General features: G+C 43.4%; 1 protein-coding gene across 2 annotated transcripts in view; it reads left to right on the top strand.

The window, feature by feature from the left end:
- The window catches only part of ZNRF1 (zinc and ring finger 1), a 28,189-nt gene extending 12,557 nt beyond the window's left edge, over positions 1-15,632 (top strand). Inside the window, exons 2-5 of one of the 2 annotated variants that reach the window (XM_072422494.1) lie at positions 6,021-6,116; positions 7,972-8,077; positions 10,192-10,281; positions 11,502-15,632. In XM_072422494.1, coding sequence (XP_072278595.1) covers positions 6,021-6,116; positions 7,972-8,077; positions 10,192-10,249 — 260 coding nt within the window. In that variant the 3' untranslated portion in view covers positions 10,250-10,281; positions 11,502-15,632. The other variant, XM_072422495.1, reaches the window with a different exon arrangement.
- The last annotated feature ends 2,263 nt before the right edge of the window (positions 15,633-17,895 follow it).

The raw sequence follows: 17,895 nt of genomic DNA, 5'->3' as shown, positions 1-17,895 counted from the left end.
TGCATTCAGCAGACTTGAAGGTGTACAAAGACTTGCAGTTTGTTCCTATTTTTGAAAGCAGCCACATGCTGAGAACGAAGCCTGTCCCCTGCCAGCATGTTGCAGTAAAGGAGGGAGTATTCAATTCCAATCAGTTCCAATCAGTAGGGAGTATGAACTTTGCTGACTACAGATAGCAGGAGGAGTGTTAAACTTTTGCAGAGAGGTCACTGCTTCCTCAGAGCAAGGGTCTTACTTTGCAGCTGCTGGCATTGGGGTTTTCCGTTCCGGATGTGGCCATTTGAAAGCGAAATTAAACCAAGCCTACTCGCCCATCTAATTTTAATCGCAGAATGATGCAATTTTCTTTCACTTCTTCCTCTTACAGACACTCTCGGACCATCTTGATTGGACCATGCAGGGATGCAGTAATTCCTGTGCAGGAGTTTATTAATCCCTGACACACAAAGGTAGCTGGCATTGCAGGGTATCTCTGGCTACCAACTCATACTCTGCAGCTTTGCCAATGATTATTATAGCCTGACTATACCCACATTGGCATTTCACATACCGAAGGCTTTAGGTTGCAAAACATTCCAAAAATTGTGCGAAATCGGCAATTATTCCTCTTTAAAATTTTTTCTCCTTTAATGACTTCTCCTAATCTGTGTGGAATTTAGGAATTGTAATGACACACATCCTGTGGTTTTAGCATAGCTGCAAGGCATCTTTAGGGATAAGGAAGCATTGTCTGAGGATGAGGAATGATAGATGTTGATTAGGCAGTCAGTATGACGGTTGGCATTCCTAATAATGGTATGGTGGGGGGGTTTACAAACAAGCACCCAGTACTCTGCACTTGCCACTGGTCATCTAGACAATTGATCTATAGTAGCCTCATCCTTACATTGAGACCAAAATCTTACCATGTACATAATGGAAGCTCTGTGCTTAAAATGGAGCCAATTTCTTCTAAGCTTCCTATTTTTGATTTTTGGCCCCCTGGATTGGCCGGGCCAGGATGACACAGATCCTGTGCTGGTGCGCAGGAGTTTATGCATTCCCAGCCGTGCAGAGGAAGATGGAATATCCTGGCAACCAAAGCTGACAATGCCCATGTGTAGCTTGAACCCGGAGCAATTGGGCAGGTAGGTAGTATTATCACCTGTCCCTTTCTTCAAAAATAACCTACCTGATCATGGAACTTTCCTTTCACTTTGACTGTTGATGGTTTGAAATTAAGGGCTTGTTTGGAACAGTGGTGGGATCAACAGCTCCTGGGGGGAGGGACCTTGCCATCCGATTGGCTGCCCTCTTCTTTATGAATCCGTGTTTGAACATTTTACAGCAGGTGCAACTGATCATCCTACTACTCGTATGTATAGCCTGGGGGCAACCACAGACGTAACGTCTCACCCTTGGGCGCGTCTCATGGGTGTGAGGAACCTATAACGGCACCACACCTTCACTACCTTTCTGATCAAGCCCTTCTTTGATCCCCTAGACAGAAAGTCGTCCCCCTCCCCTCCAACATGCTCATAAAAGAATCAAACGTTCAACTCTCCTTATTTTAAACCCTTTGATGTCCTCCTTGGGTCTCTGTGCCTTTCTATGCTGTGCAGTCCATAGCTATGGGAGGAACCTGAAGGGTGCTGTACATAGCTTCCTGCAAACCTCACAGCCTGTTCCATTCAGATGAGCTAGCACGCAAATTTGTTTTGTGTATCCTTAATTTTGTCCCATCCCGCTTCTTTATTTATACACAAGTTGTGCGTCACAACAGCTAGTAAGCGCCATGGCTTCTCCGCAGTTCCCACTCGCGCGGTTGGTGTCATTGTCATCGTGCCACGGAGGAGGTTAATGTGAGGTTTTATCTTTTTCCTGCATTGTCTCTAATTCCAGCCTGCAGCATTTCTGCTATTTTGGTGGCTAATCCCTTTCGTCTGGCAGCCGAGTCATCTACGGACTGTCACTTGGAGGGAAGCTAAATCCCCGCGTTGTCTTTTACTCTGCCCTTCCCGTATAAATATCAAAGGACGGCTGGGCTAATATTTTCTTTTTGGGAGGAGTCCTATTTAGTATGATGAATTTTGGGGGTCATTATTGGGTAAAAGGACCCGTTTCATGTTTTCCTATAATCCTCTCTGCATTCTGCTTGTCTTCCTGGAATTGGATCCTCGGCTTTTGGTAGATGGTGATCATTGTCAATGAAATTGGGTGGCTTTAATGTACCCCTAGATGTCGGTCCTCTGTCTTGGCATCGATCAGGCAGCAGCATTGCGTATAGGACGGGCACAGGTTTGACTGACCGCTTTGGTGAAAGACAATGATTCTTTTTAGATTGCCGTTCCTTTTATATGTGCTGGTGGTCTAGGCAGCCCTGGCGGTTTTTTACTTGATATATAGAGCTTCGTGTGGTGCAGATGTTCTCAAAGACTTTATGTTTTGTGGATGGAGTTTTGCGTGCACACAGGGACTGGGGGCTGGAGGAGAGGTCTTGGGGTACTGGGGTTACTCCGAGGAGAGTGGTAGTAGTCCTCCCAGTTTTTTTAATCTATGAACTTGACAATTGCACATCAGATAAGGTTTCATATTTTGCTGACAGGTCCACTGTAAAGTTACTCCAGACCCATTCCAAAGACAAGAATGCAGTGTAGTTTTACCTGTCCCGTGCAATAAATTCCTTCAGGTTTCATACCTGACTATGCTGCCGTTAACGCTCCTAGCATAGGGGGACAAATCTCGCTGTAATGTATCTGTGGAAGAACGGTGTTGTCACCCTAGGAAAGGATTGTTGTCAGCAAAAGCTGGAAACAATGCGGAGTACAGCAAAGGAAGTCATGGGCTCGCTAGATTTCTGGCAGGATTAACAGGCCCTTTTTGGACATATAACAAGCCTTTGATATTATTATCATACCAAAGAGAGCAAATAAAGAACACTCCCTATTGGAGTCTTCATACACTTTATTAGTGCAGATCAGATTGCTGTCTACAATTTTTTTAAAATCAATAAAAATTCTTCATATGACACATCTGATTACATGGAAGTGAAATCTGACAAGCCGTACGTATGCCGGCGGCGTATGCTGTGCGCTCCCTGGCAGTCATGACACCATCGTCCTGCCTTGTAGAGCTGTGCTCCTTCCTGTCTCTGCTTCCTCCAGCAGCTGCACATTAGAGAGATCTGCAGAGGACGGAGAACCAGCTGCCTCGCAGCGCCCGCACATCAAACAGGATGTCAGTTAGGACCGCAGCTTCCTCCCCATATTCCTGCTAAGTGTGTCAGGCTGCCAGCGGGGGTTGTCGCAGCTGCCAGACTCCTGTTTTTTCTCCGCTGCCCACACTTTCAGCATGAGATGGCACAGAAAGCCAGGACACGGCAAACCTCTCCTTGCTCACTTGTGATTCAGCTGCTCTCTAGAAATAGGCCGAAACCCCCTCTGCTGCGTCTGCACAGCGCCAGAGTCTGGGGAAAAAATGTAGATGGAGACGCCAGCTGCTTGCGTTGGGGTTCAGGTTGGAAGCTTAAAGTTTTTGAAAAATGTTATTAAAAAAAAAAAACCGTTTCCTGCCCCTTGATCGGCTAACGTCTGCAACCATAACCCCCAACCCATTGCAAGCGTTAAATGGTCAGATTTTTTTTTATAACATATCGAATGGGGGGGGGAATACATTATTTATCGCCACCACAAGCTTCCTCCTCTTCGTTGGAGCTGCTGCTCCCATGCCAGCCTGACCTGTCCCAGCTCACATTGCAGGGTGATCATTTCACCCTTGGGGCATTGGGAAGAGGACAAATGCAAGAACCCCACTTTTCTATTCTTTATATATAGGTCACAACGGCTCCCGCCTCCCAAAAAAAAAAAAGTATTGTGCATAATAAAAAAAGTGCTGACAGACAAGTGGAAACCCAAACAATGAACTTCTTCCAGTCACAAAAGCATTTGTTCCGTCTGTTTCATAGGAGCAAAAACATTCCTTTTGATTCTGCCAGTTCTGTAGTGCTAGACCTGCAGGTACAGAGAACTACAGAAATCTGACCCCTGTGATTAGGCATTCGGTTGTGGTCTGTAGTCTTAAACTTCTGCCCCGGGGTGACAACTCCAATCCCTTAAAGGATTTAAAAATGTGCAGGTCTTTGGACAGGACAAGGTGTAGCTGGCACTAAATAAAGGAAGGAAGACTAATGCAGCCCCCATATCTCAGTGCAGTACACTGCAATATAAGACACTTTTGCTCTGTACAATAACCCAGCAAGAAGGGATCACTTTTTTGGTTGCATATCACAGTCCCATTCCCTCCCAGTGTTTCCAGGTGAAGCTTATTTGAGCCGGGTATTGTGTTGACACACGCTATAGATCAGCAGAGTTCAATGTGTACATGGTGGTGATGGCAACCAGGAAGTCAAACCGACATTGAAATGCTCAGCGGCTGCTTTGTATCCCATCAGGTGGCCCAGCTCCGGGGATGTTGCTTCTAGATGACACCATAGACATTTTCCTGCTTGCTGTAGAGATCCAAAGCTTGGAGAGTTTAGTTAAAGGGGACATTGCTGCAATCTCACATGGCCGCATAGTTATCTGGCCCATCATGACACACTATATAAAAAGGTGGAGTTTTTTTTTTTTTTTTTTTTTTTTTTTTTTTGCAGTTTAAAAAGTTGTACTGGCACTGTGATCAGTCTGCTGCAGGTAGAAGGAACAATAACCTAGTCTCCTCATCAGTCTGCAACATTGGAGACTTTGACCGGGATCTGATCTATGTTACAGATCTGTATATTTTCCTCTGAAATTTTTTTATAAGCTGGGTGGGACGAAGCTGTGGGTTGCAGCCAGTGTATTGTGACCCACTTTTCATTAACCTCCCAAAAACAGCTAGGTGGTTACTAAAAAGTGCTGGGTGGGTACACCCTGCCAAAGGGGGCTGGGGCACTAAATTGTGAATGCAATCAGGATTTTAACTTGGACCCAAACTCAAAAATAAAGATTTTATATAGGAAACCACTAGAAATCCAAAGTGTCAAAGCAATGCCTGAAATCTTCATGTTGCTCCTGAGATATCTGTAGTGTGCAATCCAAGGCACGGCTGCCTCTGCCAGTCTCTTGGGCATTGCATTGAGATTTGGTGTTGTCACTATGATATTGCGATCTGTTCTCTTTGCTGGAGGGGAAACTGCACCACAGGGCTGGTAGTGCACGGATCTCCCTGTTTCTGTTTTTAGGCATTCTGTGTGTTTATTCTGCACCTCTCCTCCTCCTAGGTTACAAACCTACCAATAAGATCAACCGCTCTGCCATGATGGTGTCTCTACAGCCAGGTCTGTTTAGTTAAGGGGCAACAAGCTGCAGGGAACCATATTGGCCCTAGTATAGTCCACCGGTCCCTGGCCATCAATCTGTTGTGGAACTTCTGGCACATAACAAATCCGTAAAAAAAAAAAATCCCACTTCCATCACCTGTAGTGACCTCACCATACTCCATGTATCTATGCTGGGATAAAGGACATCCTGCTTGTGCAGGGCACAGGGTCATATCCTGGAATTTATATGTTTATTTTTTTTTCCCCAGCATAATTGTAAAATAGGTAAGCTATTGTATAACAAAGCAGCGGGTGTACAACGCTAGTTTCTTCCCCCAGGGGGCAAATTGGGCCACTGAACATAAACTTGTCTTCAAATGCCATTGATTGCATTGAAATGTTTTCGTTCAGCAGATATGAGCTGCACAGTCACATTTTCATTAGTTGTCACAGTTGCTGATGTATTTTTACCTGATACTCTATGTCCGGTCTTCTCCCAGGATGAGAAATGTCAATGGAGAGGAATTTTAGATTTATTGCAGCGTTAGCGTCCTGCAGCAGACAGGATCATACTTGTGATTGGCAGCCTTTAAAACTGGAAGCAAAACATTCCGGTAATATTGCTTATAATTGCGTGTGAATGTGTGTCGCTGCCCCTAGGTATTCTTACACAACTGTATACACACAACTTATACAACTGTAGTCTGAATGGTGTAACTGACCCGCCTGCTTTCCCTTTCAGGCTTCCGATGCCCTATATGTTCCAAGGCCGTGGCCTCGGATGAAATGGAGATGCACTTTATTATGTGTCTAAGTAAACCTCGGCTGTCCTATAACGGTAAGTAAATATTATAATATTCTGCTTGTGGATTGTTTGCCTTTCATGGGCCCTCCTTGGCAACATGCTAATTAACTTTTTAATAAAATCTTTCCATTTTTATTACTTTGCTCCTCTGTGTAATGCAGGCAGGTCACGACTGATGGGAGGCACTGTAATGCCCACATGTGATGCCGAGCATCCATGATCGAAAGAACTGGAATCCAATGATTGGGGAGAGAAAAGGTGGGCCAGGTACAATCAGGCTGGATAGGAAAGGGCTTAGATCAGGCATGGGCCATAAATCATTAGGCTTTTTTATCCGGCCCGTTGAACTCTCCCACACCGGCCAGAGCCGCAGATCATGTCCCCTGTACAAATCCTGGGCTCAGGAAGTGGGCTGGGTTATGCCATCGTGGCGTCACATTCAGTGGTGTCATGATGGCATAACCCCGCCCACTCTTCCATCGACCCAGACCCTTTGCCAAGTTTTACGACAGATTGTGGTCCGAGTAAAAAAGTTTGCCCACCCCTGGCTTAAATGCTGGATGTTCTCCAGCCAAAACATAAGATTCTATGTAAGTTGCTGCTATTTCTAATGCACATGGAGTAATTTGGTGTACTGTGAAGGAATTCAGGGCTTCCTATGACAAAAGGGTTATTACCTACCTGTCCCTCTGCTCTGCATTGGCTAAAGAATTTCCACCATTGACACTTCCCATCCATTGGTCTTTATCACACTACAGAACACTGTAATGGCCTACAGACTGGCCATGGAACCACTGATCACGGGGATGCCAGAAATCTGCCGATCCTGGAACATTTTTCACCTACCATAGCTCTTCAGAAGAGCAGTGTGGCCAAAATTCCCATGGCCTGGGGTTGACACTCTATGGGTTAACTTCCTAATATTATGCAGCGTGGGGCAGCAGGTGTGCAGATTTTTACACATTTATGTAGTACATCAACCAAGCACAAGTTCTCTTTTTATCTTTTTGGTAGTGTCCACCATTTTATTATCTCCGACCTAGTAGAATAAGACCAAGGTTGGGCAACATTTAATGACCACCAAAGCTAGAACCTGTAATTCAGCCCTTAAGGCATTAGTCCAGATAAATTCTGGTTCTTTTTATAGAAAGTGATCTCAATGAGGGCAGTGACTCCTCGTTCTCTTTTTTTGCCCCAGCTTGCTTCATAGACTTCATGTATTCCAGTCATTCTGGTTATGTCTGTGTGATGGCCACAAATAGTTCAGCTGTTGTCAGTAATGCCATCTACTATTCCAGACCTTGCTGTGATTTTGTCTTCATGAGTCAGACTGACCCAGTAGCCCCTCCGCCATCAAACCCCAGCACATCAGCCAGGAATGCTTCTTGTAGATGCTTAGCAGTTTTCCTATATGTTCTTTTAATATGGTCTGCACTGAAAACTGCTTGTGAAGGTTTTCAGCTTCGACTACCTCTTGCTTAATATCCCAACCTAAACTTTGACAAACAAGTGAACAAGTCTGAGTGGCTTTGGCTTCCTCCCATGTTGTCTTCCTATATAGTGTTCTCCCCAGCCCCTTTTAGCTGGGCGCACCACCCAGCACTTTTTAGTGACCACCTGGCTCTTTTTTTGGATGGTTACTGATGAGTTGGGTCACAATACCGGGGCTTCCCACCCAGCATAAAAATAATTCTGGGTTGAACACTGCTGTATATAATTTACATTTGAGGTTTCAATTAGAGAGATGGTCTGAAAGTAAGCAACTTTGGCTTTATTTTCTTGCAATTTACATTTTAAATCTCCTATAAAGTACCTAAATATTTGTTTTTATGTTATAATAACAGAACAGCCTGCAACTTAGGACCTTCTTGATTTGTTCTTTCTGCAGATGACGTGCTGACGAGGGACGCAGGCGAGTGTGTCATCTGCCTGGAGGAGCTCACACAAGGGGACACGATAGCCAGACTGCCTTGTCTGTGCATTTACCACAAAAGGTAATTATTATAAATCTGTATATAGCACCAACATATTACACATCACTGTACGTTAAATAGGGGTTGCAAATGACAGACAAATGCAGGCAGTAATACAGGAGGAGGAGGAGGAGAAGACCCTGCACAAGGACAGTGCTCAACCAAGAAATTTTTTTTAAGCCAGGTGGGAAGAAAATGTAGGTGGGTGGCAGCCCCTGTATTGTGACCAAACTCTTTAGTAAACAGCCAGGTAGGTGGGTGCTGAAACGTGCCGGGTGGTGCACCCAGCTAAAAGGGCCTGGGGAGAACCCTGAAGGAACTTACAATCTAAGAGGAAATTACTCTGATCAGTCCACACACCTTGGTGCTGCTCCGGTCTTGAAGTGTGTTCATGGATTAAAATGGATCACCAGGCTAAGAGGGAGTTAGAATCCCCGTCAGACCTCTTGCTATGTTCTCCAGAGCACCCAGATTTCCATGCATGGCATTTTAACAAAATGGGAAAATGAAAGCTGTGGGGTTCTGGATATTTTGACATTCAGTTGGGTGCAGGGGTTAAACAAGCGTGCGTTCTCATTAGTTTTCTATCTTTGTTATCTCAGTCATTTCCCCTGTAATTTGGCTGCCATTAGTCAGTCGTGGCATCACGGGTGCATGTCTGTGTCTAGTTGTCCTGGTTACTTGGCACGCATCCCGGGCCTGGTGCGTCCTGTTGTTACTGTAGTAACCTGGCTTGCCGGAAGATGTCTCCTGTCAGGGCCTGGGGGTAATTACTGACAAATAGTCTGCCTGGCTGGGCAGCTGTTAACCCCTTGTGTCCTTTAAGAGATAAAATAAATAGAAAATTTGGCTGGGAAGAAGCTGTAGGTGGATGACAAGCCCTGTATTGTGACCCAACTCTTCAGTAACCACCTAAAAAAACATCCAGGTGGTTACTGAAAAGTGCAGAGTGGTGCACCCAGCTAAAAGGGCCTGGGGAGAACATTGATATATGTTCTTGTCATTTGCTTATTCTGTGTTCCTTTGTGAGATCCTCTCTATTGCTCTCAATTTAAGTTGCATTCTGCATGCCCAATGCCAGGGGTGCTCCTATGTTCGACATTGAGAGATACCGAATGAGATCTGGGGGCATGTGTTCTTAAAGGTTGCACAGTGATAGAGACCTATTGGGCTCACAGGAGCTGCTTTTACCAGCTGAGCATCCCAGGATTTGCAGTTAGATTTATTATAAATCTTATCCGGCATTGCCCCATCTGCAGGCTGCAGACAACACCTGTCTGCTCTCCATATGAAATGGATTTAGGTGAGAAAAACTAGACACTGCATTTGTACTAGGTGCACAGTGGACCTCAGTGAAAATTTGGATTTTGAAGAATGACCCAACCATCTTACAACCATGCACTGAAACATTGGGTCATTGACACAGGGATGCTTATAAGGAGATTCCATTTTGGTATTCTTCTCATCAGTTTGGGGTCAGACACCTAGGGGCCAGTTTATTATGACGTATCATCAGATCTCTCATTTTTGTAATCCTGATGGTCATATTTAGTACTCCCTATTTTCTAAAAGGGTAATTTGCCTCTATACAGTGCTTTAATCTTCATTCAGTCAGAGGTTTCATACACCCACATGGAGTAATTGATTGCCACTTTCTGTAGTCACGATTGCAACTTTAAAGTGATCGCTTTTAAAACCGCTGGTTGCCGCAAAAATGGCCATCAGGCTGTTTGTGGACTATGACAATTGGGATTGCTGTCTGGCCATCTAGCAAATAAGATCAGGGTGATTTGCCTCTTCATATAAAGTTGTTTTTTTTTCTTTTTTTTTTTTTCCTGTAACAAAATAACTTTTCCATTAAACAGCCTTATAATCGATCTTGATATCGGACAGGCTGCTAGCTTTTTCAGGCAGAGGTAAGCATCCTCGGGCCCGATTTTTAGGAAGAGGTTACCTTAATGAGGTGTGGTCTGACCTGTGTGTCCCATGTGGGACAGATCCTTTCTCCTGCATCTATAAGTTGTTACACTGGCAATTGAGTGCATGTGATATATTATTAATATACAGGATTTATATTATGCCAACATATTACGTAGTGCTGTACATGATGAAACTTTCTTTGTTCTCTCTTCCAGTTGTATAGATTCCTGGTTTGAAGTGAACAGGTGTTGTCCGGAACACCCTTCTGATTGACTGGCGGCCACACTGTCTGGCTTTATTTTAAGGTGAGTGTAAAGTAATCCTCTTCTCTACACTGCAGGAGTTTATATTTATTTAGGCATGTCGCCTAAACCAACTGTTTTCATGCTGAACTACTGGGACAGATCTGAAACAAGTAAACGTAGGACTTTGCTCTATATTTAGACAATATTTGTTCGCCTGGATAATGTTTTCATAAAACCTTTATCGACTGTGTGTGGTCATGTTTAGTTAGCAGTAAGTTGGTCCTATTATTATTATTATTATTATTATTATTATTATTATTTATTATTATACAGTTTATATCGGTGTAATACACAACCCTGTACATTAAATAGGTGTTGCAAATGGCAATGCCTACTGCAACTGCAGAATGTGCAGAAAGTGCTTTTTGTTCTATACCAATACATTTTAAATACTGGTATCCTATTCCATAAACTACTGCACAGCCATATTAAACAGAATCACTGTAATACTTTTAAATACCATGCTACATGAACTATTGCACAGACATAATCAGTTATTTTATATAGCAAACTATATAATGATCTATTATCTCTGTGTTTTATAGTTCAAGGATTTCTTTTCTTTTTTTAGTATTGCCGTTCAATAGTTCATAGCGTGTGATATGGTAGGTAAAATGATAAGAATATATTAGCAGGTGATATTTGTATTCTTCTTATGATGATCACTGGTGTGTGCGTGCACCATTCTGACCAATAATTTAATACAGAAAGTTTGCTGTTCAAGTAATAAGTTGGGTAATGAAGGAATCAATTAAACTGCACAGCTTTTATGGAGAATAATAAAACAATTGGATCAATGAAAATGGCTGAAATGCATTCTGTATATGCTAAAATGATATTCATCACCAGGACAAATTTGAGTGTGACTCCCCTGGGACCTGATCGGGTTTGTAATCCTAAAAATAAAAATGTTGGGCTTTGAATAGAAACACAAGGGAGTATGATGGGGGGGGGGGGGGGGGTGGCCTCTACATATATATTTTGAAGATTCAAGAAGCAAAGACAACAACCCAGTACTTAGGGTAGCATGCAAAAGGCTTGGCGCTAATGAGTTTGGCCAAGTGTTCTCACGTGGGGTTGGAGAGATTCCACAGCCCCAGGGGCAACCAAGCACTTTAGAATTCTAATTTGATTGTTTTGTAGATTTGTTGATCTGTTATTAGCAATGCCATCCGCATAAGGTCCTAGCTTCATGTTTTTCTTTTGTTGTTGTTTTGCAGTGTACTGGGTCTTGCCCGCTTTAGGATCACAGAGATCGGACTCCGCGTTCTCTCCGGGATGTCTAAAATGCTTTACACACACGTCCCCTCTTTCATGCGTTCCCCACGTAATCTGGACCGGGAGATCTGGGAAATCATAAAAGCCAAACTAAAGCCTCCTCTTCTCATCATCTTTTAAGTCCTGCGGGGGAACAAGCATCGGGGAGAAGCCACAAGAGGCGCGTCTTTGCGCAGGCCCGCTGTCATCCTCCAAAGACGGAGGAAGCAAAGAGGTCTTTTAAGTCGGCGTCATTTTTTTTTTTTTTTTTTTTAAGAGGGACTGGGCCCATGCAATATGAAGACCACCCTGACCACTTTTCAGCCCTTTCACTGCTATCGGACACAGCGGGATGTGTTGTATATTGTGACGCCATGACGGACATGTGTACTTCCTTGGCAATTTGCACTGAATGTTTTGAGTTTAAAAGGGTGCGGAGACCCTGCACGCACGCAGTTTCCCTTGCAACGGCCTAGAGTCGTCAGACTGCACGCACTTTTTGGCGTGCTTGCGGATAGACTTTGAGAGCGAACTGTAAGCCGTGTTTTCTTCTAAAACCAGGGTCCTTTCCCAGTGCTTCCCAGAGGTCTGTACAAGGCAGGCACTGACCTGATATTGGGGAGGAAAGGGGGGTTAGGGAGGGGGTCTGACTCAAAAAAAAAAAAAAAAAAATAACATCTAGTCTCCAGCTGAAATGAGATTTTTTGCACATAACTTAGTAGAGGAGTGAGTCGGGAGCGAGCGTATTTTAAGAGTAAGGAATCAGGGTTGGGGTTAAGGGGTGTTTACTTAGATGAGCTCGTATTTGCCAATATCCCAGTCCTTTTCCTGTATATTATAGATAGGATAAATAAATTATTTCTGCTGGATAGTGTCAGACACATTTCGAAGGGATCTGTCGGTGTTTACAATCTGTTCCCGCCCCCCTAGTTCTCTATTTTGGCGTCCTTCTTGGGGCGGCCACTTTACATTAGTGTTATTTTGTATATATTGCAGTAATATTAGTACACTTTTAGGTGCTGGATTATGGGGACTTCTCCTTCTTTTACACATTGCTGGTCCCTGCCGCTGCGGATGAGCCATTTCTGTCAAACATGTCGGCACACTTGGCTTTCAAGTTTTCTAATTTGGAGGCCTTTTTAAGCCACTCAAAGGCGCTGGTAATGCACAGTATAGAAAATATAGAATTTAGGGGCAATGTCAGACCAGGGATTTAATCCGCTGTCTTTTTATAATGCTGGACAACTTTTTCTTTTGGAATACTACATGGAGACAAGAGTAACTATGGCCGGCCGGTGCTCCCTTTCCTCCCATCGGCACCACAGCTTCCTAAAGAATCATTGACCTTTAACATTTCTGGGATTGTTAGAGATAAGGTTCCCCCATCACATAATGGTTCCTTCTTCCCGGTGTCACTCCTGTGTTGTAGTGACTTGGGGGTCGCAGGAAAAATACAGGGGGGGCATTAAACATTCTTGGGAATTCCTGAAGCTTCTGCTATGGGTGGGTAGGAGACATAGGGTAGCAGGAAGGACACAAAGGGGGTGTGGGGAGTGTTGTGAGCCAATGCATCTGCTTTAGGGTCCCTATGGCTAAAGCCAAGAGTAGGTCTGAGACGGGTAAGTAGGATAGCAGGAAGGACCCATGGGGTGGTGGGGAACAAAGACACCAAGCACCTTAGGTGGTTATGAAAGCCGAATAGTCCCTATGGCCTGATGAGAAGGTTAGGTAGGTGACAAAGGGAGCCACAAAGGAGAACATAGGAGCTCTTCTGGCATTGTTATTTAGAGACATAACAGGGTCTCTTTAAGTAAGCAGCCAATCCCTTTAAATGTTGCAGTATGTAGTAGACCATTCCATGTGCTGGAGGCAGAAAGCCATTATGGTCCCCAGAAGAACTATTTTAACTATAGGCAGCATGGATAGAACCCCATTGAAGACATTGAAATCTAAGCTGGTTTTCTATAACTTTCTATAGCGGCAGAATCCGAGCAGCTTTCCAACCTTCTTATGTCTATCAAGATGTTTCTAAGCTGTTTGAAACCAACTTCAGAGTTGTTCATCCCTGTTGTGATCTTTGAGGATGAATTGCTGCACAGTACAAGCAGCTAGATGGGTTTTAGAACTTTTACTGCTTCTTAGGAATATCTTCAGTCAGTGCCTCCAGTCTGGGATTTAAGATGAGCTTTCTAGTAGAGATGGAGTGAATCTTCACCTGAGGAAATGGGAGGATCCAAAATAAATGAGAATGGGTGGAGATTGGATAGGGCCGGTCCAAAATAATTCCGGAGTGGGATGATCCAAAATAATAGGGACTGGTGGAGATTCTGTTCCTACACATCTCTACTCCAAAGGACAAGGCAGCTTACTTAATGTCTTAGTTTGCTGAACTGTGTTTGGTCTACCCCACCATACATGCTCGGGGGAGGGTGGATAGCTCCATGTAGTAGACTTGCCTCTCAAATCCACATCTTACCCCATTCATATTATTCGTGGGGTAGTAACCCTGGTCTGATGGTGCCCTAAAAGTGAACTTTTCCTCAAATTATAAGTTATCTTTTCCCAAAAGTCTGCAGCCCATCTTCATAGTTAGGAGATGGTTATGTTTACAACCCCGTGCTTCATCATGAGCTCCAGACAAATCGCTAAATGCATAGTTGCAACAGTTTTACATGCCGTAGGGTTTGTTATTCTGTTCAGCTGGTCTTTTAATTTACACACTTCTGCCACTGCATAGCCAGAGTTGACCCTAGTAGTCCTATTGAGCTTTGCCTTGTCTGCTGGCTGACTGGACAATGTAACATCAGTGATTTCGGCAACACTGTATAAACCAGGAGATGGCGGCACAGTTCCTGTAGACAAACTGTGTGGCCATGGTGACCGAATCACAAGACCGGCTGTACAGAATCGCAGATCTGAGGTCACTGTAAAACAGATTGAATGTCATTGAATTCTACCTAACCAAACTTGGTGCCAAAGTCAAACTTCTGATTGGTCATTTAGATCTCAAATCCATCATTCATCGCCTTATTCATCCCAACAAGTGTTGGCTTACCAATCTCAACCTTAGCCGCCATCTCACGGCTGCAGCCATGTTAACAGACAGACTGCGTTTTGATTGGACATCATGCCCATGTGACACAGCACGTCTTTGATTTTGAAGCTCTTGAGTGCAGTTGCTCATTAAACACCCCCTTCTCCCCTTTAAATATTTCCAAATCCCCTTTTTTGTATTCCATATTTTCCTCACTTGTGTAATGCTGTATATATGAATAAGGCAGCCTTTGGCTTCGTAGGGCGGGAAACAGCATTTGTGAACATGGCATGCTGAGATTTGTAGTTCTCCGCCAGCTGCTTCAGCACTGCTGTGTATAGATGATTCTTTTTGGCCCTCCCTGCCACTGTAAATTTGGCCAAGGATGGCGGTAACTGGTAATTGCCACCTAGTGGCGGCATTAGGTAGTACAAGTCTTTTTTTTTAAATGCTAATCACATTCTTATGAGAACTGCCCCCTTCAGGAGGTTTTGGGGGGATAACTAATAAGCCAGTGCCAATTTATTATTCACCTTTTTAGGCTAGTTTTTAATTTAAATCCTATTTATAAACTTCACTAGTTATTTCTCACCGTGTAAATGCTGGAGTCTTGCACATCAATGAAATGCTACCGTCTCTTCCATCGCTTCTTTCACCTTCATCGGCAGTCATTATCCTAACCCACACGGACTCACCGTTTTTAGGATTTGTTTTGCATGTGAACGGATCATCTCTGAAGGAGCTTATACAAGGTGGAGGTGAATCCCTTGATGTCCTGGCGCTGCCACAGGGAGAGTTTGCACTGTCTTTGAGATCTTTTATTACCCCAAAACTGCTGGAATGACCCTTTTTTTTGTTGACCTAACAAAGCTTTGGGGTCGGGGATTCCCCGCAAAGGCCAAACATCATTCACCCTATTGTAAATTACTTTTTTTTTTTTTTTTTTTTTTTTTTTTTTTTTTTTTATTTTTTTTTTTTTTATTTTATAAAATGGGAGGGAGGTGAGATACAGACTGTGTTGTATATCTGTTGTTATAAAATAAAGGAATGTGTCTTTGCAGATCCAGGACTCTGATTTGTTCATTAGCATGTGTTTGATCTCTCGTAGTAGAATACATTTTTAAATGGGGGGGGGTAAAAAAGGAACTTACGATGCCTTATGGCCTTCCAATAGCACCATTATGTTACTAACTGTGTTCACAAATGCCAGCTTCTTGCTGCAGCTTCTCACCCTGGATCTGATCACGGAAGGAGACCAGGAAATTGTTTCTTCTTGCCTGCAGCAGACTAACGTCTTACCCTGGGCAAGAATTTCAAAAGGATGGCCTTTTAATGCTAAAAGTGAGTCTTTTGATGTATATTGTGGCATGTCTGGAATCTACTCTGCACCCTACTTTAAGCAATGCAGAACAAATGCCTTGCAGGGTTCACGCAAAGTCTTGCAGCTTTGCAATTTAGCTGTAAAGCAGGAACAAGGTTGCTTTTTGTGTCGTTTCACTTCCTGTTGTCGCCTATTAACAAGCCTAGTAACATGTAGCCCTTCCCAGAAGCCAGTACATTAAATGACGGATCCCTACGCCCAACCAGATTGATGAACCCATCAGAAGAACTTTGTGCTGCTTTCTCAGTACTTCCCAGCTGGACCACCAACTGTAGATGTTTATCGCCACCTAGTGACAAGTTTGAGATTTGCAGGAGCCTTATAATAACTTTTATTTGTGCCATTGTTGTACATTTTATTATTAAACATTTATATAGCACCAACATATTAAGGCAGCACTGTACAATAAATGGGGGTTGCAAATGAAAGACAGATTCAGACAGTGACACAGGAGGAGAGGACCCTGCCCCGAAGGGCGTAGATAAATTGTGCAAATGGTTTCTACAAATTGTAAATCATTTGACTACATTCACTATACAGTGTGAAAGGAAGATATAGGATGCTAAATATGGTTACATTCCATTTTCAGGCATTGGTGTGGTGTGGTGGGGTGGTTATAAAACCACTGCAAACGGGCACTGATTAAAGCAGAACTATAGCTATTTATTTTTTCATGTGATCAGACAGTTCCTTTTTTTATTTTAAAAGGAAAAGGCAACATCTCTTCTGCAATAAAAATAAACCTACCTGCCTAATTGCAATTTTTCTAAATACCCACCTGACCCTGATCACCCTGACACATGGCCCTGTTATGTCCTGGAAGCTGCCATCTTCTTTTTTTTTTCCCCCCATGTGTTCTAATTTTAGGTCGTCCCGGCCAATCAAGATGGCCAAACTCCCGGGGAATGTCCGGATACCTAGCACCGATCTTACCTTATCCCAGCTAATCAAGATGGCCAATCTCTCCCTGGGAATGCTGGGATACTCAGCACTGATCTGAGGTCATTCTGGCCCAGCCAATCAAGATGACCAAACTCTCTTCTGGGGAATGCCGGGGATACCCAGCACATTTCGGCATTGTATTCTGAGATCTGCATGCTCAGCTCAGCTTACACACAGGCACCTAAGTATGTTTTTTGCAGAATGGACATGTCCTGTCCCTTTCCTGCAATAAACACTGGCCTGATTTTTGGAACAGAACTGTACTTCCAATTTAAGCATTTCATTGACTTGGTAAAGCAATCCCTGTTAATATCGATGGTCCAATGGACGGTCTAGTGTATGCATTCAGAGTAAAATGAAACAATGGTCTGTGGGCTCAGCAGTAAAAGACCATTGGAGCACCCCAGGCCAAGGTGGTATATTGGTTTTTGTGCCATTATTGTTGCCAATAATAAAAAGAAGAAAAAACAATATTCTTGCTATGCAATGGATATTTTTCAATAAATGTGTTGTTTAGGACAGCCCAATGCACAGAAAATAATACATGTTGCACACAACATGCCTTTTAGGGGCCATTAAAATAAATAGCATCACAGCTCACCAACATGTTCAGTACCATGTCCTAATATGTGGATTATTGCAATGTGCTAGTGGGGTTCAAGCCCCAATGCCTGCACTAATGGTGATTTGGCCCTCAGAGCTGTATGATGAGTTATTCTTTAAATGCAAGAATTCTCATCTGTAACATGAATCCAAGTATTCCAGCTAAGATGCAAAACTGTTTTCAGCATCAGGAAATTGTTATAGTTTTTCTGCATGTTACCAACCCATCTGCAGCCATCATTTTTTTTTTTTTTTTTGTTCTATATAAATGTTTAATGAATATTGTGCTCATTTTTAAACTTCACATCGCTCCTGGGTCTTTGTTGCAGCTGTCACACAACATGCTCATCACTCATTATACAGGGACTTGGTTACCTAGACAGTCTTATGAAACTTT

This window comes from Pyxicephalus adspersus, chromosome 9, assembly GCF_032062135.1.
Source record: "Pyxicephalus adspersus chromosome 9, UCB_Pads_2.0, whole genome shotgun sequence".
NCBI lineage: Eukaryota > Metazoa > Chordata > Amphibia > Anura > Pyxicephalidae > Pyxicephalus > Pyxicephalus adspersus.
Note: the sequence above shows the minus strand (reverse complement) of the source record. Positions and strands in the feature narration are given on the sequence as shown.